Source organism: Ursus maritimus, unplaced genomic scaffold (assembly GCF_017311325.1).
Source record: "Ursus maritimus isolate PB19 unplaced genomic scaffold, ASM1731132v1 scaffold_22, whole genome shotgun sequence".
NCBI classification, from domain to species: domain Eukaryota; kingdom Metazoa; phylum Chordata; class Mammalia; order Carnivora; family Ursidae; genus Ursus; species Ursus maritimus.
In genome coordinates this window covers 35,028,670-35,051,819 of record NW_024424675.1, presented here as the reverse complement: position 1 = coordinate 35,051,819, position 23,150 = coordinate 35,028,670, and the positions used below count along the sequence as shown (strand labels likewise).

The following is a 23,150-nucleotide window of genomic DNA, read 5'->3' as shown; positions in this document are numbered from 1 at the left end:
AAAGGCAGGGGAAGACAAGAAGTGCCACCAGGTGCTGCCTGCCAGCTCTTCTTGCTTCTCACTGAGGAGACATGGAGGAATGGGCTTACCACAGAGAGCAGACCGTCCAGACCACCTGAAGAGCTGTTACTTCACGTGATTTCTGTATAAAGGGAATTCCACCCCATGCGACTCAGATCACTGTCCCTCTGTCCCCAGCTGGCAGGAGTGCACCTAAAATGTCATCTCCCCAAAAGATACCTCTAACTCCCACTCCCACCATGTTCCTGGAATCTCTCAAGGACTGACCTCAAGAGGTAATACGCGTTATTGTAATTAATACACCCAAGTCACCAAGGAAGGGAACCCAAATGCCCACATAGCATTCCTCTCACTGACACGACCAAGCATTCAGAGACTGCATAGTTCAAGTATACTGGGACATGCGGGGGCGGGGGTGAGAACCTGGTGGTCTTTCTTTCAAATTAAGATGTGGGGAACTGAAAAAACAAGACCTGGGGGGAAAAAAAAATGCTCACACCCCTGATAGAACATCTACCACAATTACAATGACCTGTGCACTACAATAAACATTTTGGGGCTTGGGGGAGGGGGCGATCAGTTTTTCTCCATTCGGACTACAAGAACATGGTCTCTTGTTTGGGGGGCTCTAACTGTCCTCCCTTCTTTCACTCTCCCTGCTCTCCTTCTAACGCGGGTGCCCCACAGGCCTCAAGTGACCTTGCCACGGTGCAAATCTAAGCACATCCATGAACACGCATGACTTGCCACGGCCTTCAGAGCGACACCGACACTCTCCCAGACTTCTAGGGTCCGTCTGATCTGGCCTCTACCTGCGCCTTGTCGGCCTCATCGGTCACTGTCCCTTGTTCTGTTATTTTTCATTAATTCCATCTTCTAGTGAATAACAAAAGGGAGTAAATACTATTTTGCGTTTAACGTGCCACAGATCTATGAATCTTACGTCCTTAGTAATGTTACTCTGGGGAAGCCATTTTCGCTGTCAAATTTACCATAATTTGGTGGATATGGAAACTGCTGGGGAGGAGCCTGTGGCATCACCGGCCCTGCCAAAACGCCATCCATGCTGGGGGAGGCCGTCACGTTCGGGGGCGGGCTGAAGGCCTGGGGCTGTGGTGGCTGCTGCGGCTGCTGCTGCTGCTGCTGCTGCTGCGTCATCATGGCCACCCGCTGCTGCCGGAAGTGATGACTGAGCAGCTCCCTGCTGCGCTGCGCCACCATCTGGGCGTTCAGAAAGCCCTGCTAATCCCCAAGAAAGAACGCAGTTATGCACACGGAGCAGGAACCAGCCAATCCACGCACACACGACTGCCACCATACATTAGGCAGGAGAGAAAAACACCCAATGCCTTTCTTCCTACAAAACGAAAAATGCACAGTTCTCATTATGGTAAAGGCATCGTGGCTACGTGGGGAGGATGGGATGCAGAACAGGGACCTGGAAACTGGGCGAATGGTCAAGCTTCCACACCAAAAACATTCCTCGAAGTGAGAGAACATTAAAGGGTAGAATCTGAGGACAAATTTTTCAGAAACTATGAAATAAAACTACAAGAAGGAAAAGACAGCAGGAAGAGTGTGGGAGGAGGGGAGGCACAAGGAAGCACCCCCCAGAAGAATGGGGTTATACTCAGATAAACAGGAGTCTACCCCAGACGGGCCTGTATGGTCTCTTAAATCTTTTTTTTTTTTTTTAAAGATTTTATTTATTTATTTGACAGAGAGAGACAGCCAGCGAGAGAGGGAACACAAGCAGGGGGAGTGGGAGAGGAAGCAGCAGGCTCATAGCGGAGGAGCCTGATGTGGGGCTCGATCCCATAACGCCCTGAGCCGAAGGCAGACGCTTAACAGCTGTGCCACCCAGGCGCCCCTCTTAAAGCTTTTGAAAGGAGACATGGAGGGTTAGGAGCAGCTGTCTGGAAGTTCAGGAGGTAACATGGTCAAAGCACAGAAACAAAAAGCGGACTTGGGCCCTATCAGCTGGGAGAAAGCAACTGCAAAAAGCAAACTTCTATCTTTCTGGAAAGCATCCTAGCTCAGCTATTCAGGATGTCGGATTATCAAAGTCCGTGCAAGCAGGCCCGAGACAGCAAATACTGGGCATCTCACAGTGGGTTGGTTGTTTTTACAATCGTTATGAACAGTCTTTCCAACCACAGTAGAGGGCTTTTGTGTGGTCATCCGCCTCGTGCACACTAAGAAAATACCTTAGTACAGTCTCCACCTTGGGCTGGAGGGACAGAGAACTTGCACACCATCCTTCCCACTAGGGGAAACAAGTCATCCCAGAGACGGTCCTTGAGAGTCGGATTATGTATTGTTTACTTTTCTCTTCTTCTAATCTCCTATTTTACCCAACGAGCATATGGTTTCATAACCCAGAAACAAAGAAAAGTTTATAGATTTATTATTTTAAATCCCAAAAAAAGTGTAAGCTGTTTTCACAACACAGCAAATAATCACAAAGGAAATTAATTAAAAAACACAAATCCGTGGTTTTAATAAAAGATCCTCCCCTCCTGGTTCTTCCTCATCACCAGCAAGAGAGAAGAATGGAAGAGGAAGTGTGATGAGACCAAGGAATGGTTTCTTACACAAGAAACTCGGAACTGCTGTGTTTTAACATACATTTACTGAGGGCCAAGTACGGACCAGGCCCGGTGCGGGGCCCATAGCAGTGACCGTGGACAGACTCGTTCTCCTCACCTGGGAGGTGACCTGGGGCTGTATCATGGGCCTCATCACAGCAGCACTCCCAGCAGTGGGGCTGTCCATTTTCATCTCCAGCGCCTGACGGCTCTGATTCAAAAACTGGGGAGAGATGGGTTGGTTAGGATGCAAGTGGAGCACGACAGTGAGCCCCAAACAGCTTTCCAAATTCTTAGCACCACCCAGTGAGGTCATGATGCTACTTCCAACACATTAACCTCGTTAAGTCACATCTACACTGAACCAGTACACTTCTACACTTCAAAAAATTCGGGCTGAAGGGCGCCTGGCTGGGTCAATCACCGGGGCGTGCGACTCTTGATCTCGGGGTTGTGAGTTCAAGGCCCACGATGGGTAGAGGTTGCTTTTAAAAAAAAAACAAAAACAAATAAATAAATGAAATCTTAAAAAAAAAAAAAAAAAAGTTCAGGCTGAAAAGTCCTTGGCAAGCATGTGAAACTTTATTATTTGGCATTAGGAGAAAAAGTAAAAATACAAATCTGCAGCTTGAAGAGTATCTTCAGCAGAAATTCAAGGATTCATAAAGTCAGATTTTCTCTGGGATTACTTAGGCCATTAGAGAAAGAGCTTTAACTTGCTCAGACCAACACTAAATAAACTACCTCTTCTTTTAGCTTTTCCTAAGTAACTTTTAGTGGAAAGAAGTGGTAAAAAGTAAAATGATACCATGAATGTATTAACACAGCTTTGCAGAGTACCTACGTTGACTTTTGGTAAAATTAATACCCTAGAAGAGTCTCTGGCTCACTGGACCTGACACTCACTCACTCATCAGCTTATATGGTTCAGTTCTGCCACATTTAGTAACTCAGCACACCCAAGACATAAACAATATAAATAATTAAATTTTAAAAGATGTGCTGGGGATTAAGGGAACAATAAAAAAGAGAACTCTAATCTGAGAATATGAAGAGAGCTCAAGTTTTATGAAACATCTAGAAAGCAGAGGCTCCATAAAAAGAATGTTCAAATCAATAAGGTTTAAGTATCTGGTATTAATATTAAGGCCTTTTCTAAAAATAGAAATCATCTACCTTTAAGCCATCAAGAAATAAGCTTCTTCCCCAAGTGCCATCCCGTAGGACATTTTTCACTTTTTAACCTGCACGACAGCATCATCTTAGCAAAAGGAGGACCTGACCAATTCCAGCAGGACCGCTCCCTAACAAGGAACCACGTGTACAAACACAATGTTACACGAAACAAAGAGCTTGAGCGGACGAGGGCAGAGAGCCAGTGGCCAGAGCTCTGAAGAACAAAGCCTGGCACCCCATCCTGCAGGAGGGGCCAGAAGGGAGGCGTGCCGGCGGGGGCGAGCTGGGGGCTTACCTGCTGGCCCTGCAGCCTCTGCTGAAGCTGCAGCCGGAGCTGCTTGGGGCTGCTCGTCCGGGGTCGCAGGACGCTGGCCCTTGGGTGCATTCCTTGGAGAGGAAAACCGCCTTGCTGGTTCATCTGAGTCATCATAGAGTTAAAAGATGGTGACTGTCCCTGAAGATTAAAGCCTCCTTGCATGGGAGGCCCCTGCGCCGGGTACGTCTGCCCATATAATGTCGCCTTCTGATCCAGCATTACTGCCGCTTCTTGGCCCTGGAAAGCATCCTGTTTGGACTCCAAAGCTTGTCCCTTAAACATCAAACACATAAACGAACAGTAAAGTACATCTGGAAAGCAACAGAAATCAAATGCCCCAAGGAAGGTAAAAAATAAAGCCAACACATGTAAACAAGAATAACTCAGAATTCCAAAAGCAAAATCAAGCTTATTGTCTGAAGTTCCACGAGAACACGAACGATGACCCCCGTTTTAACAAACGTGTCCTAGTGCCTAGCAGAGTCTCAGAGAGACAAAGAGTACCCGGGGAAACGCTATTCGTTCCAGACCAGATTTCTGTACCAACACAGACCTCCCAACCCAAGTATAAAATAAACCAATTAAAATCGTGATCAATTCTCACATAATTAGTACAGGACTATTTTGACAGTGATTAGAGGTGATTTTGGTAGAGACCAGGGAAATCAACATAAACTGATATCCCCCAAAGCATATTACTAGTTGTACAAACAAAACCTAAAGGGGGCCATCCACTACTATTTGCATGGCTAGAGGGACTGTTAAGAATCCCATGCACTGAACAAGTATTTATCAAGTGCCTGCTATGTGCCTGGCATCACTTCTCTACATGAGAAGGATAGGTACACAACAGAGTCCAACAAGTGACAGAACAACATTGAGAACAAATATTCCGAAGAAGGGAAGAGCCCGCCACGCTGAGACAAGATACTGCGTTCACCTTTACCTTTGTATCCAGGGGCACAGAGTGCCAAGTGTGCAAGCAACGGTCTCGCCCCACAACACACTTCACTCCACTGGGACAGTGACCCCACCCTCGATTTCCCCACCTCTCTGACCTCTCCTCAGAAGCGTGGTAAGCATTCATCAGTGTTCAGTCCCAGGCCCCTCTCCTTTTTCCTCAATACATTTTCTACTCTGGTCTTCTCATCTACTAGCAACAGTGGCCGAACTCGTCTCCAGCTCAAGTGTCTCTGAGTTCTGACTCTACGGACACAAACACCTGCTTAACAACTTCACCTGGATGTCGCATCTCAGACTTCACATGTAGGAAACATAAGTCATGATTCCCAACAGCCCCTCCCCCAAAGACCCTGATTCTCCTCCAATCCTCCCTCATGGCAACATGGCAACACCATGTGCCCAGAACTAAAGCCAGAATCTGGATTGCTCACATGCTCCCTTTCCAAGTATGCGTGTGTGTGTGCGCACACACACATGCGCACACGTGCACCAGCAGTCCACCGAGTCCTGTCAGTTTTTCTTCCATATGACCTATCTTGCACCCTTCCCTTCCATTCCACTGCAGTGACGCTCTCCAAGACACTTTCTCGGACTCTTGTGGTAACTGGTCTCTATGCATCTGCTCTGTCCCATCATTCCAATTCCCTTCTCCAGACAGGAATCTGAAATCTCTTTCTATGAAGTAAATCATACTGTAAGTTAAACATGGATTAATCGTGCATGTTTACCTCCTTTCTCTTGCTAACCCTACTAAAATAATAGCAAAGAATTTAGAAGGTAGTATCTATCCACAAAACAATGAGAATAAGAAAGGCAACGGGTTTAAGTATTTCAACAGGCATTTGCAAGACAGAAAAAGAGAGGAGTACCCAACTCAGGAAAGTAGAGAAGCTGAGACCCATGTGCCTGTGAGAGGAAAACACACGTAAGACCTGAGCAAATGTTTTCCACAGAGCCCACAACAGACTCCGTTGGGGATGTGCTCAAACGCAGCTGGTTAGGAATCTGAGCAGAGAGCAGGGGAGCAGCTACTTCCCAGTCCCCAACCCGCTCCCCAGTTCTGCACAGCCATGTAGCTATACCTTCTACCTACTCCCTCAGCCACCTCAGTTCTGCGATACCAAGCAGAGCAGAGGGGCAAAAGCAGGCAGAAGCTGAAAACAGGAAATCTTATTTATAATTTCTAGTAAAAACTGTATCTTAACACTATGGAATCATCACCTTGCCTCCCCAGCCCAGCTCCCAAAATACAACCAGGTATTTAAAAATTCCCAGGCAAGGAAAACTATACGGTGTGAGTAGAAGAGGAGGTGGTAACAGCTCTACACATTGCAATTTGGGGAGTCCTGAAATAAAAGGGCCAGCCCCCCCACCAAACACTTTGAGTGAAGACTGATTCTTTTTAATACATCATATTTAAACATAAAAAGAAAGTCAAGGATCACAAGATAAGTGATGGTGAAAGCTTCCAACATGAAAGGGACACAAGCAAATATAAAGTAACTTAGAAACAAGGAAAAAAGATTTAAAAACACAGACTCGGTGTAATACCCAACATGTCAACAGACATCCCAAAGAGAAAAGAAAATACAGAAGAGACAAAATGATTAAAGAAATGATACCAAATGACATGTCTGATAAGCTTTAGAAATATTCAGCCCTAAAAAAAAAATTTTTTTAAAGAAAAAAAAATATTCAGCCCCACTACCAATAAATGCAATTAAAACTCACTAATTAAAAAGAAAAAAAGAGGGGCGCCTGGGTGGCTCAGTTGTTAAGCGTCTGCCTTCAGCTCAGGGCGTGATCCCGGCGTTCTGGGATCGAGCCCCACATCAGGCTCTTCCGCTGGGAGCCTGCTTCTTCCTCTCCCACTCCCCCTGCTTGTGTTCCCTCTCTCGCTGGCTGTCTCTCTCTGTCAAATAAATCTTTTTTAAATCTTTAAAAAGAGAGAGAGAAAGAAATGATACACAAAAATGCCCCCAAGCAGAATGAAAAAGACAAGACCCACACCACAATGAGGTTTCATGCAACTTCAGAAGGAAAAAGTTCCTGAATAATTCCAGAGACAATCAACGGGTCACACACAAAAGAGCAGAAATCAGACTGAAACACAAGTCCATGGCAAAGCTGTGGAACAATTCTTTCAAAATTCTATGAGGAAATTATCTTCAACCCAAAATTTAATACACAGTCAGACATGCAGGGGGTGGAATAAAGATATTTTCAGACCCACGAGGGCCCAATACACTTTACGTCATGCAGTAGCGACAGAGAAGTTAAAAGAAACCATGTTTGAATAAAACAAAGGAATAAAGCAAGAAGGAAAGCCGCTTAGGACCAGGGAGCTTGGAGATGTGACAGAGAAGAGGGTCTAGACCTGCCTCTCAGGACAGAGTAAAGCAGAGTAACACAGAACCACAAGAGGGAGGGAAGGAACTGAAGGATTACCTAATATGTCTGAACATGTGAAGAAAAAATGAGAAATTTTATAGTTCCAATGGAGTATCTGGAGAGGATTAGTATTAAATGTGTAAAAAACAAATTAAAAAAGAAGACAGTTAACTCAAAATCAGACGAAAACCAAAAACCCTATACAAACTATGCCTGACACAGCAACAAGCCAAAATAATATAAATACTGACCACCTATTTAACAACAAAAGGCATAATTATACTGGGGTAAAGAGAGTGAACAAGATGGGAGTAATTCATAGAATTGTTTATGATCATTATTTAGAAACATTTTAAATTTTCATCAGTAGAGTACTGGCTAAATAGTGTTCCATATAATAGATACTATATGCCTATTAAAATTAAAGATGTATATATTAAACAAAAAAAGATAACTGAAGGGCACCTCGCTGGCCCAGTTGGTGGAACCCGTGGCTCTTGATCTTGGGGTTGTGAGCTGGAGCCCCATGTTGGGCGTAGAGATTACTTTAAAAAATGAAAAAAACTTAAATAAAAATTGTAAAAAAGATGACTGAGGATGATTTTCATAAGTAAAACAGGTTACCAAAGTGCTTTTAAAGGCTGCTCCCCTTCTTCTTTTTAAATCCACACTCAAAAGTTACTAACAATTCTTTGTGCCAGGATTACAGAGGATTTTTAACTTTTTAATATGTACACTTTTTTTTGGGTCATTGTCAGATTTTACATAATGACCATTAACTATTTTATCATTAGAACAGAGAAAGCTATTTCCAGCTTAAATAAAACTGTAAGGGCAGGTCAAGCTTATCAGTCTCTGTGCAGCCCTCACATCCCCCTTCAGCCAGTGAGACGCGGTTCTTCAGCGCCAGGGGCCTGAAAACGGTATCGCTGAGACGTACATCACTGCTCCACGTTTCCCACCCACCCTTTCCGAACTTCTGTGACAGTGTTTGCCACAGAGGAGTACGACCCTGTGTGTAACCCCGAGAATCCTGCCTGATTATCACGGAGGACGCAGATCTAAACACTGCCACCACACACGGTTCTTTAAATGAGAACAGCCACTACAAAATGTACCCGGTTTCAAAAACACAGGTTTGTGAATGACGTATTTTCACAGAGCTGCACGGGTAACCGGGAGTGAGAGATGCCACTGCTGAGATGTTCATATTCACTGCTGTAAAGGGGTTTTGTTTGATACCAAAAAAGCTCATCTCCTCAGAGTATACACTGCTTGGCCAGGTAGTAAAAAGAATTAATTATAAAAATGAGGATTCAACTAACATAAGTAAAAAGCAGCATTTTTAAAACTGCCATTCACGGGGTCCGCTCTTACAATTAGAAGTCGTACTGCCGGCAACTTCCAGTACGACTTCTAAATGTAAGAGCGGACCCCGTGAATGTAGTGACGTTAACTCAAGTCACAGGAAAGATACACAGGCATTCGCGGGCACGCCTTCCCGTATGTGCGCACACACACCTGTTTGGGAGTGCGCACACATACACCTCCATTTCTGTGTTAATGCCACCTACTTGATTTACAAGTTCCGGGATGCCCAGAGCTCTGTCGATTTCTTCCAAGCCTGTGGCGTCTGTGTTGCTCAAGAGAGTATGCAGCTGGTCCAACAACGCTCTTTCATCACTCTGCCCTTCTAGGTTAGAAGGTGGCCCAAGGAGATCATCCAGGGAATTCCTAAGAAGTGGCCTTAAAAAAAGATTTGCAATCAATGTCAACGCTGCTCTTCCTCCAACACACACACACACACACACACACACACACACTTTCAATACATGGTAATAATTTAAATATGACAAGTACAAATAATAAACCAAGTAACAGAGAAGAGCAAATGGCACCAACCTAAATTGAAGGCCCACAATTTTAAACTGAGCCAGGCCATCTTACAACCACCACATACCTCACATACAATCCCGCCACCAAAATGTAACTACTAGATCCCCAGACACGTGAGGGATAGCAGAGGCTGAGGGGGATGGGATAGGGTGTTATTTTCAAGAGCATACAAGAGTAGAGGTGGTAGTAGTTATACTTGTTAACTTGAAGAACTCAAGAAAGGACAAGGAAAACACACACACACACACGCACACAGAGCAAACTGAGCCTGGGACCTGCCAAAATAACTTGTCATCCTTGGCCCACAGAGCTCACGTATCAACAAGTGTAATACAAACTCCATACACCCACAGTAGGTGCCACAGTGCTCCAACATAGTAGAAGGACATGGAATTAGATATTCATTCTGCCTCAGAAAAAATTCCATAATGAAACTATTCTCCACTGAGTAGAGGAGCACTCAAGCTAACAAACACACATAGCTACACCACTGTATACTCAATACATCGATTCATTTTTTGCTTTGCTTAATCTATTACAGAATTCAAGTTAGACTTGACACTGACAGGTGGCTTCTTTCACGCAAATGAGTTACTGACCAAGCTAAATAAAAATGAAATACAGACGTAATCCACATCCTTCTTTCACAAAAACAGAGTGCTACAGTTCACTTTCACCATCATTCCTGAAATGTTTTAAGTAATTTTATAAAAGAATTGTCAAATCCCTAAAAATTAATCTGCCAGAAAACTGAGGCTCACCCTCTGAACACCATTCATCTTCTCAAACTGGTGGTGATTTATCCTCTCCAGTTTGACCACTCGCTGGTCCTGATAGCTAAACAATAAAGAGGTCTCCTCCCTCACTAGCTTGCTGCCTCGCCTGGATTTTTACACAGTCAGACAAGAAACGACCACATGGCAGCCAAGCACCTCAGTCACAGTGAGTTTTCCTCCTTCTCTTTCAGGTTTACTCCTGTGCTCTGACCCTTTTCTAGATAATCCAATGCTAACATTTTCAACAGTCACATAACAAAGCCCCACCTATTTGGAGGCCCATGAGGGCCCTGTTCCATGGACAACATGCCATCTGGCCAGGAACCCGGTTGGTTAGACGGTGCTGGCTGGCCATACGGACTGACCCCCATTCCCATGGGAATCTCACCAGGCCCTGGTGGAAGAAAAAGAGGGAATACATTTTCAAAGAAGGCAATAACAAAAATTACCCTAAATCATCTAATTTTCTTTTTTAACGAAGGGGATGCTTACGCAGTTGAAGCATCTGCTGCTGCTGCTGCTGCTGTAACACAGGTCTCACCCCTGGGACGCTGTTGGCCCGCAGAGGCAAGGTGGGCATCGAGCCGCCCACCGCAGGTCTGGGTAAGGAAGCGTTATAATCTGCTCCTGGTCTTCCCATGGAGTTTGCACTCATAGGCTCCATTCTACCGGCCTTTGAGTTTGGTAAGCCCCAATCTCCTGAGGAAGGAGCCTGATTCACAGTCACACTTCTGTTTGGTCCACCTAAAACAGGTAGAACTGATTACGTCTTTCCCATAATATACTAAAATCCTTCTTATATAAATATAATCATTACACACGAACTTGCCCAAAAAAGTGCTTTGTCATCCTAAGAACAGGGCTGGACGACCATTAAACGTTTATTTTTTTAAGACATTTTTGATAGGCCACTATTGCCATGTATTCAACTAGCTTCCTTGAGAGTTTAAAATAACCAAGATGTAGAATAAATTAAGGAAACTTGTGAAAGAAATGTTATGCTACTGTTATTCAAAAACCTATTATTTAATCCCAATTATTTAAATGGCTTTAAGTATTTTAAATCTGCTTTACCCGAAAGAAAATTTTAATCGTTAAGTACTGATTAGAAAGAACATACCCATAGTTGAGCCATAATTTTCCTGACTATCCATCATTCTTGGATTCCCACCCAACATGGGCTGCTTTGGTAACATGGGGAAAGCACTGACGTTCTTTACTGGAGGACTTGAGCCAACTGAAACAGGGCTATCTAGAGACACTGCTCGGTTATATGGGGGACGAATGGCCTGCACAGACTGTGGACTCCTCAAACCTGTTGAAACACAGATGCACAATACATAAAAATCCTGATGATTCAGTACATAAGTAATCAAGCACAACACCTAAGTACCAATACCACCCACCCAAGAACGTCTTTCTTACTAACATAAACACTAAGTACAGAAAAAAGGAAAAAAGAAGAAGATGGGGGGGAAAAAAAGCCTCATATTCCAAATATAGTAGAGACAAGAGTCCCAGTGTTGGCTGACGTACTGGGCACTGTTCCACAGCCTGACATAGTCATTCGTATTCTGCTTAATACTGAAGATGTTATCAAAGTTCAAACTCCTAGAGGTTCTTCCCTATATGCACTTGAGTGGATTCTCTGTTTAAAATTTTTTAATTAAATGAAACTAGATAAGTTGCCTTCTAATCAAACAAGGAATGAAATGTGAAATTTCCCCCTAACTCTTTTCTTTCTCCAAGCTACCTGATTGACCGGACTACCCATTTCAGTTTAGGAAACAGTGCCACTGAAAATGAGTAACCACCATTCCTGAGAACTGTGAATTTTTCTAGTTCAATCAATACCTGTAGTATACCCTTCTTAAACTGATGAATGAGGAAACCACACAGCTGTGGAAGAGAGGCTGGGGAGAACCAGCAAACACTAAAAGAAGAAAAGTCTCGCGGCTAAATGACAAGGCTCCACAAGTGTCATAGGAAAGGTTTCGATCTACAGTTTCAGCTGCTTTTTTAATTCAAGCCTCTGTGCCTAACAAAAATATATGCTCTGGTAGCTACTACTCACCTGGAGCAACCCAAGACGAACACTTTCCTAGAAGTTCCACAATTACTGGCATATTAGTTAGAAATAGGAAATTTAAAAAAAACAGGAAAATGTCCAAAGACTTTTTAAAACATATGCACTATAAATTATAAAAAAACAAAACAAAAACAAAAAACAAACCCGAGAGGCACGCTATGTATTTTGAAGTTAAAAATGCTAATTAGATTCCCGTCTTATAAGAGCACAGCTGACCCTTGAACACGACAGGGTTAGGAGCACTGAGCCCCTAACCCAGCCAAAAATCCATGTAACTACTGACCCCAAAAACTTAACTACTAATAGCCTACTTTGACCAAAAGACTTACTGGTAAGTCAGTTAACACATGTTTTGTATATTACATCTATTATATACTATATTCTTAAAATAAACTAAGAGAAATCCAGAAAATCATGAGAGGGGTGCCTGGGTGGCCCAGTCAGTTAAGTGTCCAACCCTTGATCTCAGTTCAGGTCTTGATCTCGAGGGTTGTAAGTTCAAGCCCTGGGTTTGGTTTTGCTTTTTGTTTTGTTTTCAATCGTGAGAAAACACATTTACAGTACTGTATTTACCAAAAAAATCCACATGTGTAAGTGAACACGTGCCATTCAAACCAGTGTTGTTCAAGGGGTAACTGGACATAGAAACGTGCAGAACTTTTAAAAGGCAGCAAGAATAAAATCTAGTTCTTTCTTACCCAGAGAATTAGTTCCTTGAAACATTTGTTGCTTGGTTCCCAGATTACTACCATTAGTGGATATGGAATTATTGTAGAAGTCAGAACTAGTCAGATCACCAAGAATAGCATCTAGATTATCCAAGTCTCCAGATCCCTGGGGGGGGGGGGGGGATTTTAATTAACCTCTGTTAACTTCATTTCTTTTTAATTAACATTACTAGATACATAAGTATAAACATATTCATCAGAAGAACACAAATGAAATGGGAATCACTAATACCCAATAGTTACCTGAAATGATAATGCCCAACTTAAAGTCTGGCTGCTTAAGACCCCTACCCCAAATCTTCTTCCTTGAAACTTAGATCAGTGTACTGAAATAAATTCTCCGGGTTTGGAAGTGCTTCCGCGGGGGCATTCTTTTCATCTGCACCAGAACTTTAACTCTCAAACCGTAGGATATTTTCCAGCTAATGTTACTCAGCATCATTAGCTGACAGAGAGGTCTGCCTCTACACCCACCTTCGGAAAACAAGTGTGATTAATAATAAAGGCAACAAGCTGACGTTCAATAAGAGATTCACAGGCATGCTTTAAAAAGGGCTCTTGGCCCACAAATTTGGAGAGCACTAGGTTAAACAAAATTAAACAGACGTCCTAACAGTAAGATTTCCCCAAGACTTTCAGGTGCATAGTAAGTCTCCCAGAAGAGTGCGCCTCAAGCAGAGTTTGGGGAACCCTTACACAGAATGAGACCGTGTAGAGCACAGAACCTGACTGTAGGTACAAATCAGAAATCTGGTGCTTATACAAGTTTTTTCTCCCGTTTCTTTCGACTATCCCTTTAAAAGACCCAATCTCCTCATTCCAACAACAACCTCCATGAAATTTTCCAAGTGGCTACCAGCTGGTTCGAGTTAGAGTCACATTCTAAAACACACACATCTGGCATTTCCAAACTGCATCATACTCTTTCCTGATGCCCAAAAAATTATAAAGAAATGACAGCTCAAGAGTAACTTCCATTACATAAACTTAAAATACAAGATAAGATTTTGCACATAACACACAGTCTTTCTAACACAGAAATGCAATGATTAAACACAATGACCAAGCCGGAATAGAGAAAGAACAAATTACCTCTTCATTTGTTTCTGTCTTAATTTTAGAGTCCTTCTCTTGACTCGAGCTAGGAATGGTGGAGCTGCTGCACTGACTCATTTTACTGTCCACTCCTTCCACTTTGGGCTGCAACTCTTTAGAGAGTGTATCACTAGGATCATCCCTGTCCAGCAGATATCTAAGAAGTGCATTATTCTCCTTCTTCTTGGGACTTAGTTGTTCCTGCTTGACATTTCCTTCCGCGCAGGCTGCCGTACTACTGGTGTCTTTCCCAGTGGCTTCTGCGGTGATCTTGGCTACTTCTGCGGGTGAATTCCCATTCTGCAGCAACTTGTGCAGAATCCGGTGCTTCTCCTGCAGCAGTGAGCCGTGCATATTCGACGTGGAGGACACTCCTCCAGAGGTGGAAGAAGAGACCCCAGAGGGGCTGGTGACACTAATGGAAGAGTCTTTACAACTTGAATCCAGGGGGGAGTTGGTCAAGGAGGAATGGCCCCGGTCATCAGAAGAACAGGTAAGTAACTGCAGTAATTTCTTATGACCTTTGCTTTCCAGAGGACCCCTCTGATTCTCTGACCCTTCAATACTGCTCTCCTTATTTTCTTTGTCACCGAGGTGATCCCTGCTATTTGACTGACACATCGAACTCTCCACTGGATTCTGGTCACAATACAAGCCCAGAGGACTCTTGGAATCCTGACTGTTCACTTTATTTGGCTGGCTCATATTCATATTGGGAGAGTTATCCAATTTGGGGCCTGGTGAAGACAGAGTGGATAAAAGAGAAGTCCCCACACCCTCACTGATAGCTTGAAGAGCACTCAGAGAGCTGCTGGAAAAGCTGTGGCTCCCAGTATTACCAGAAGATCCCATGGGAGAGTGTACACCTGGATTGGGAGACAAATACGGGAAAGAATTAGACTATTGGATGCTATAACAAACGCCACTGAATTCTTCAAAGTTTCTGTTATAAAATGAACTAAATTTACAAGGGTTACAAAAGAACAAGAAGAGAATTACTGCGGAAGAAAAAATAAAAGGAAATGCCAATACCAGTACCTGCAACAGGAGAAAACTGATGCGAGGCCATCTTTGGACTCCCACGGTTACGAGGAGAAATCATGATGTTCTGCTGGTTGGAGCCAAGGCCAGGGCTCCCATGTGGGGGGCTACTTATGTTGAGACCGTAGTTGCTGCTCTGGTAGGAAGATGGTGACTGCATGCCTGGCCCAGGGTTCATTGATGCTATGGGATTGGAGGCCCCGTACCTAGCTCCGCTCATCTGCCCTGTGGTGCTGGGGTCGGCCAAGCCATAGGTCCTGTTGCTCAGCATCTGTAAACCCGGGTTTGGCGACATGTTCATGCCACCTACGGAACTATTGCATCCGGCTGCTGGAGGTCTAATGCCTGGTCCAACAGGATTCGTATTTGGTCTATACCCATTCTGTTCCCTGCAAAGAAAGAGGACAAACTTTCACTAAAATATTACAGGTATACGTTAAAGCACTCACAGTTTTTTTTAATGATGAAATAAGTGTCCAGGAGCTTAACTTCCTAGGAACCATTCCAATACTTAGTGTCAATACTTAGTGTTAATCTAAATACTGGTCAGTTATGAACCCAGTCACATATTTTTTAATATGCCACAGAATATAAATGAGTGACCATGAGCACAGTACCATGAAGGGCCAACAACTATGGTGGCTGGGATCGCAGCAGGGTTTACTAGAGTTGCCACACCTCTAGGGACTAACCCGGAGGTAACTGCAAATTACTCAAGCCACATAGATCAATGGAACAGAAAAGAGAACTCAAAATGGATTCTCAACTCCATGGTCAACTAATCTTCAACAAAGCAGGAAAGAATATCCAATGGAAAAAAGACAGTCTCTTCAACAAATGGTGTTGGGAAAATTGGACAGCCACATGCAGAAGAATGAAACTAGACCATTTCCTTACACCATACACAAAAACAGACTCAAAATGGATGAAAGACCTAAATGTGAGATCAAAATCCTTGAGAACACAGGCAGCAACCTCTTCCACCTCAGCCTCAGCAACTTCTTCCTAGACACACTGCCAAAGGGAAGCAAGGGCAAAAGTGAACTATTGGGACTTCATCAAGATAAAAAGCTTTTGCACAGCAAAGGAAACAGTCAACAAAACCAAAAGACAACCGACAGAATGGGAGAAGATATTTGCAAATGACGTTATCAGATAAAGGGCCAGTATCCAAAATCTATAAAATTATCAAACTCAACACCCAAGGAACAAATAATCCAATCCAATAATCCAATAATCCAATAAAATTATCAAACTCAACACCCAAGGAACAAATAATCCAATCAAGAAATGGGCAGAAGATGGGGCGCCTGGGTGCTCAGCCGTTAAGCGTCTGCCTTTGGCTCAGGGCGTGATCCCAGGGTCCTGGGATCGAGCCCCACATCGGGCTCCCTGCTCCGCTGGAAAGCCTGCTTCTTCCTCTCCCACTGCCCCTACTTGGGTTCCCTCTCTCGCTGGCTGTCTCTCTGTCAAATAAATAAATAAAATCTGTAAAAAAAAAGAAAAGAAAAAAGAAAAAGAAAAAGAAAAAAAGAAATGGGCAGAAGACATGAACAGACATTTCTGCAAAGAAGACATCCAAATGGCCAACAGACAAATGAAAAAGTGTTCAACATCACTCAGCATCAGGGACATACAAATCAAAAACCACAATGAGATACCACCTCTCACCAGTCAGAATGGCTAAAATTAACAAATCAGGAAATGACAGATGTTGGTGAGGAAGTGGAGAAAGGGGAGCCCTCCTACACTGTTGGTGGGAATGCAAGCTGATGCAGCCATTCTGGAAAACAGTATGGAGGTTCCTCAAAAAGTTGAAAGTAGAGCCACCCTATGGGTATTTACCCCGAAGATACAAATGTAGTAATCCAAAGGGGCACCTGCACCCCAATGTTTCTAGCAGCAATATCCACAATAGTCAAACTATGGAAAGTGCCCAGATGTCCACCAACAGATGAATGGAGGGGCGCCTGGGTGGCTCAGTCGTTAAGCATCTGCCTTTGGCTCAGGGTGTGATCCCGGCGTTCTGGGATCGAGCCCCACATCAGGCTCCTCCGCTGGGAGCCTGCTTCTTCCTCTCCCACTCCCCCTGCTTGTGTTCCCTCTCTCGCTGGCTGTCTCTTGCTCTGTCAAATAAATAAATAAAATCTTTAAAAAACAAAAAAAACAGATGAATGGATAAAGAAGATGTGGTGTACATATACAATGGAATATTATGCAGCCACCAAAAAATTGAAATATTGCCATTTGCAATGACATGGACAGAACTAGAGGGTTTTATGCTAAGTGAAATAAGTCAATCAGAGAAAGACAACTATCATATGATCTTACTGATATGTGGAATTTGAGATACAAGGCAGAGGAAAATAGGGGAAGAGAGGGAAAAAATGAAACAAGACAAAACCAGAGACGGAGACAAACCATAAAAGACTCTTAATCTCAGGAAACAAACTAAGGGTTGCTGGAGTAGAAGGGGATGGGAGGGATGGAGTAACTGGGTGATGGACACTGGGGAGGATATGTGTTGTGGAGAGCACTGTGTATTGTGTAACACTGATGAATCACAGACCTGTACCCTTGAAACAAATCATACATTATATGTTAACTAAAAAAATAAAGATGGGGCGCCTGGGTGGCGCAGTCGTTAAGCGTCTGCCTTCGGCTCAGGGCGTGATCCCGGAGTTCTGGGATCGAGCCCCACATCAGGCTCCTTTGCTAGGAGCCTGCTTCTTCCTCTCCCACTCCCCCTGCTTGTGTTCCCTCTCTCGCTGGCTGTCTCTGTCAAATAAATAAATAAAATCTTTAAAAAAAAAAAAAACAAAAAAACTGAAAAAAAAAAAAAATAAAGAGAAAAAAAAATACGTACATAAGTAAAGTGTGTGTGTATGTGTGTGTGTGTGTGTATGTGTATATATACACAAACACATACATACATCTCACAATCCAGGAATCTAAACTCGCTTCAGCAAATTCAACGTCTCTGCTTTTTCTCTTTAAATCTTTTTACATTAATAATAAGAACACTGCCGAATTTAATATGAGGAGACACAGTAATCTATCATTACCTCTGAAGAAAGTGGGTTGAGACAAAGCCATGCCGATCATTTGTGACAGGATTTCGGAAGAGTTTGCTTTTGGTTTGTGCTGTCACTATGGTTCCATCAGCCAATGAGAATCGATACACCGGGGTTTCTGCATGGCCATGGATATAAGCTGTTGGAGAAAATATGCCATCAGTAGTGACTACAATTGGAAAAATAAATACATATAAGAAAGGAGAGAAAGGAAATGTACTCCAAGTGCCACATTTTCAAAATCCAGTGAAAAGACTGGACTTGCACCGAAATTACAAGCAGGCCAAAAGAAGAATGCTCAAGAACCACTTTCCTACCCCACACGCACATAACAGCCACGTATGGCCATTCACATACTTAATGCTTTATGATACACATTCACAATTAGAAGACCAAGAATCAAACTCAAAATTCTTTACCTTCTTGATAGTGACGTTTCTGGGACCATGACTGACCATCATTAAGACTAAAAAATCTCTGGATACACCTTCGGATTATATCTTCAAAGCCAGGTCTCATGGAGGATCTCAGTGAATTTGTATCTATGTTGACAACTTTTCCTAGTAAACAGGAAATAAAGATTTAAATCCAACCCACAAGTATTTACTGATTGCAAACTGCATGGTTTAGTGCTGAAGAATAAAATAAAGACACTAAATCTTTGCTCCAGCTTCTCTGCTACAACCAGAACTTTTCTTTTTAACGACATAGTCCTAACAGGACACTCTTACATTAAATGTTCTGCTGTACAAAACATAAGAGAGTATCACAGAACTCCTTTCACTTTCTGAATGTGCAGAATATGACGTGTCCTGATAACCTTAGGTTCCTTTTCACTTAAAGGAAAAAAACAACACCTACCACTAAAATAGTTCATCTGAAGACATTTTGTCCCTGCAACTATGATAATACCTGCCTACACAGCTAGGAAGAACAATTCTTTCCATCTGAGAAGTGACTGCATTTTTGGACACTTAAAATCTAAACCAGGAAGGTTAACCAAATACTCATTTCTACAATTCTGGAAGTTTCTGACAACTTTCGTTTAACATCAAATACACGAGAGACAAAATTTATACAACTCGAAAATGCTACGAAATTAAAGATTTCATGAAGATGGTCCTTAAAAAAAAATGGATGGCTGGGGCTTTCCACACTTTCTGAGCAGTACCAGGGCAAGCTGGCAAGAATAAACACATTACAAAAAGTGTCAAAAAGGAGCCAAGAAGAGGGGTGCCTGGGTGGCTCAGTCGGTTAAGCATCCAACTTGATTTCAGCTCAGGTCCTGATCTCAGGGGTCATGAGATCGAGCCTAGCGTGGCGCTCTACGCTGAGTGTGGAGCCTGCTTAAGATTCTCTCTCTCTAAAAAAATAATAATAATAATAGTAATAAATTTTAAAATATATTTTTTTAAAACAGCCAAAAAGAAAGTAGTCGACCACTGTCAAAGAAAGAGTGGTATGAGGAGAAAGCACCAGCTATGTTCCATATACGGAATATTCAGAAAACATGTCGTAAGAACTTTGTCAAAGAGACCAAAATCGCCTCTGATGGCCTCAAGAGCTGTGCTTTTGAAGTGAGCCTTGCTGATTTGCAGAATGTTGAAGTCACATTTTAAAAATTCAAAATAATTACTGAGGATGCCCTAGGCAAAAACTGTGTGATCAACATCCGGGACATGGATATCCACAACAAAACACGCTCCCTCGTCACAAAACATTAGACTATGAGTGAAAGCTCATGTTGTTGTCAAGACTATCAATGGTTGTTTTTGTCTGTTCTGCATAGGCCTTATAAAAAATGCAATACCAGATCTAAACGACTTCTTATGCTCAGCACCAATAGGGTCCGCCAAATCAGGAAGGCGACGGAAATCCTGATCCAAGAGGTGCAGACAAATGACTTCAAAGAAGTAGTCAATAATTTGATTCCAGACAGATTGGAAAGCCTTTTCTATATCTCTCCTAGTCTGTTTATCCTCTCCATCATGTGTTTGTCAAAAAAGTAAAAATGTTGAAGAAAATCAGGTTTGGATTAGGAAAACTCCTGAAGCTTCACATGGTGAAAGACAATTCTAGAAATGCTACTGGGGATGACAAAGGCACTAATGGTAGATGAACTGACAGAGAGAGGCCCCAGTCTAAGAATCTGTTTAAAATTCAGACCTTTAATGACATATTAAAAAAAAAAAAGAAGAAGAAGAAAAAACCTTAATGGGGGGGGGAGGGGACCTAAGAAGAAGGGACAAATGCATTCCAGGAAAGACTAAACATTTATGCACTGTGCCGAGAATAAGGATGCTCAGTCCTCCACCACCTCCCCTAAGCTTAGCTCCAAGAGCCAGATGACAAACACAAAATAGATGTTCAGAAAAAGTTTACATCAGGGACAGAGAATAAAACCTCTCCAAAAAATAAAGTATTGGGCTGTGTGCAACAAACCTCCTAAGAAAGAACAGGTAGCAACTGGAAAATACCAGCTATGGTAAGATGGCTCTCAGATGTGACCCAGATGAAACTATTTGATTTTTCCTGCTTGGTAATTTCTAACTTTTATAATAAAAGAAAACATTCTAGTCACTAAACTACTTGAGTAAAGATGTTCTATTTAGGGGGCGCCTGGGTAGCGCAGTCGTTAAAGCGTCTGCCTTCGGCTCAGGGCGTGATCCTGGCATTCCGGGATCGAGTCCCACATCGGGCTCCTCCGCTGGGAGCCTGCTTCTTCCTCTCCCACTCCCCCTGCTGTGTTCCCTCTCTCGCTGGCTGTCTCTGTCAAATAAATAAATAAATAAATCTTTAAAAAAAAAGATTTTCTATTTAGTATTTTCTATTACAAAATGTGAATATTGTTATTTAGGGAGAAAATTTAGTCTGCCAAGTCGTAACAGATACAAAGAAAGAACCACTCTAGAAGGTAAAAATTCCTGTCACCAGGTTTGACTATCTCAAGGTAAGTTAAGAAAAAATTTTTCCAACATGAAATAATATTTCTCAGTGTGAACAGACTAAATTAAGAATACAAAGAACTTTTTTGCTATTGTTTCATCTGTGAAAATTACCCTCAAGCAGCCTCAAGGCAGGAAATTGAGCCTGGCATAAAATGACTGATAACTACAAAAAGATCTTTTTTTTTTTTTAACAGTAAAATATTGTTATGTATGTATGTGTACATAATATATATATACATATGCACACACAAAATAGCTGTAGGTATGTTAGATGTTTATTTAAACCTACTCCATTTTATCAAATTACTTATTGCAGGTCCACATAGCAGACACAAAACAAACATCACAGACTTCAACATCAGGCAGACCCAGCTGCAAATTCTTTCTTATTAAGCCAGGATCTTGGACAAGTAACCCAACCTATGTGTCCATCAGGCCTAGTGTTCCTCATTTCTGAGACGGCGCCTAGAAGACAAACCTTGGCATCACTATTCAGGGTTAAAGGATCACAAGAGTAACACTGAAGGTAAATACAGATAATACTGCCACCACATCTAACTTCATCATCATCATCGTGCTTTATCACTTGTACTGGCTTTAATTCTTTATTCCCATAGTCAAAAAACGGCAGACCAAGATTGAAGCTCAGGGCACCTGGGTGGCTCAGTTGGTTAAGCGTCTGCCTTCGGCTCAAGTCACAGTCCCAAGGTCTTGGGATCAAGCCCCATGTTGGGCTCCCTGCCCAGCGGGGAGCCTGCTTCTCCCTCTCCCTCTGCTGCTCCCCCTGCTCGTACTCTCTCTGTCTCTCTGTCTCAAATAAATAAAATCTTTTTTAAATATTTTTAAAAAATTGAAGCTCATGTTGATATTAAGAGTTACTCCCAGTAATTCTCATTAAGTTACCAATGTTTTTGAAAACTTATTTATGAAAAATGGGTTTGAAGTTAGAGAAAGAAATACTAACTTCTGATCTGAAATACTATTTGGAGAGAAAACCAGGTGCCTCTACATTTATTTTTTACTTATTTGAGGCATTTTAAGTGTCAGATATACCTAACACAAATGCCGGGGGTCTTACTGAATCTTAGAGTTGCATAAGGAACGTAAGAAATAATCCATGCAAAGCATTCATTACAGTGGGTGCAGGCACTTACATGATAGCGTAGGCTGCAGAAATAGTTAACTTTCATAAAAACTCTCCAGTGAACAAAATGTATACACACACATACACCAAGTGTTTACCTGAAAGATCATGCCTAGTAATAAAGCTCTCAGGGTTTGAGGGAAATGCTCTTTCTCCTGTAGTAATGCGGCGTGCTACACAGATCATACAGGACTGCAAATCTACAATAAAAATTTAACCAGGTAAGAATTATACTTAACTTCTGGACAAGTCTATTCAATAGGCAAGTAAGGATGTAGAATTCAGTAAATGAATACAACAATGGAAATCACAGAACTACCAATTTGGCCACTGTTTGACAGAAATCTCAAACATGTGGTCAACCTTACCTTCCCCTTCCTCCATCATGGCTCGTGGCTGAGACAGGGCAAAGCACTGCATTGTTTCGTATCTCTGGCGCATTTCAGGACCAGTGTTTAGGTCTTCCAGAATATCATGCGGTGTTTTCATCAACATACGGCAATTAAATGTATGGCTTTTTTGTCTCTGGGTCTCATTTGTCCAGGCAACTCCATTAACTTTGGAAAACAAAAGGAAAAAGTTTTTAAAAAACTGGCAACTCTGTCTATGACTATCATCAAGAATTTAAGCTGTATTTTCTCATTACTATGTTTTGTTTTGTTTTGTTTTTTAAGATTTTATTTATTTATTTGACAGAGAGACAGCCAGCGAGAGAGGGAACACAACAGGGGGAGTGGGAGAGGAAGAAGCAGGCTCCCAGCGAAGGAGCCTGATGTGGGGCTCGATCCCAGAACGCCGGGATCACGCCCTGAGCCGAAGGCAGACGCTTAACGACTGCGCTACCCAGGCGCCCCTACTATGTTTTTCACACTAATTTCTACACAGACATTTCACAGCGGCAATA

At 42.5% G+C, this 23,150-nt stretch overlaps 1 protein-coding gene and 1 pseudogene across 2 annotated transcripts in view; one reads left to right on the top strand and one right to left on the bottom strand.

The window, feature by feature from the left end:
- NCOA3 (nuclear receptor coactivator 3) overlaps positions 1-23,150 on the bottom strand; it is a 130,923-nt gene that overhangs the window by 2,436 nt on the left and 105,337 nt on the right. The window contains exons 7-20 of one of the 2 annotated variants that reach the window (XM_040638435.1): positions 22,615-22,803; positions 22,345-22,446; positions 18,574-18,714; positions 18,146-18,293; positions 15,078-15,469; positions 14,037-14,905; positions 12,915-13,050; positions 11,248-11,442; positions 10,620-10,871; positions 10,395-10,521; positions 9,030-9,201; positions 4,081-4,374; positions 2,728-2,832; positions 1,014-1,263 (exon numbers count right to left, since the gene is read on the bottom strand). In XM_040638435.1, coding sequence (XP_040494369.1) covers positions 1,014-1,263; positions 2,728-2,832; positions 4,081-4,374; positions 9,030-9,201; positions 10,395-10,521; positions 10,620-10,871; positions 11,248-11,442; positions 12,915-13,050; positions 14,037-14,905; positions 15,078-15,469; positions 18,146-18,293; positions 18,574-18,714; positions 22,345-22,446; positions 22,615-22,803 — 3,372 coding nt within the window. The remainder of the gene's footprint in view (positions 1-1,013; positions 1,264-2,727; positions 2,833-4,080; positions 4,375-9,029; positions 9,202-10,394; positions 10,522-10,619; positions 10,872-11,247; positions 11,443-12,914; positions 13,051-14,036; positions 14,906-15,077; positions 15,470-18,145; positions 18,294-18,573; positions 18,715-22,344; positions 22,447-22,614; positions 22,804-23,150) is intronic. The other variant, XM_040638437.1, reaches the window with a different exon arrangement.
- LOC103669823 lies at positions 19,555-20,828 on the top strand (annotated as a pseudogene).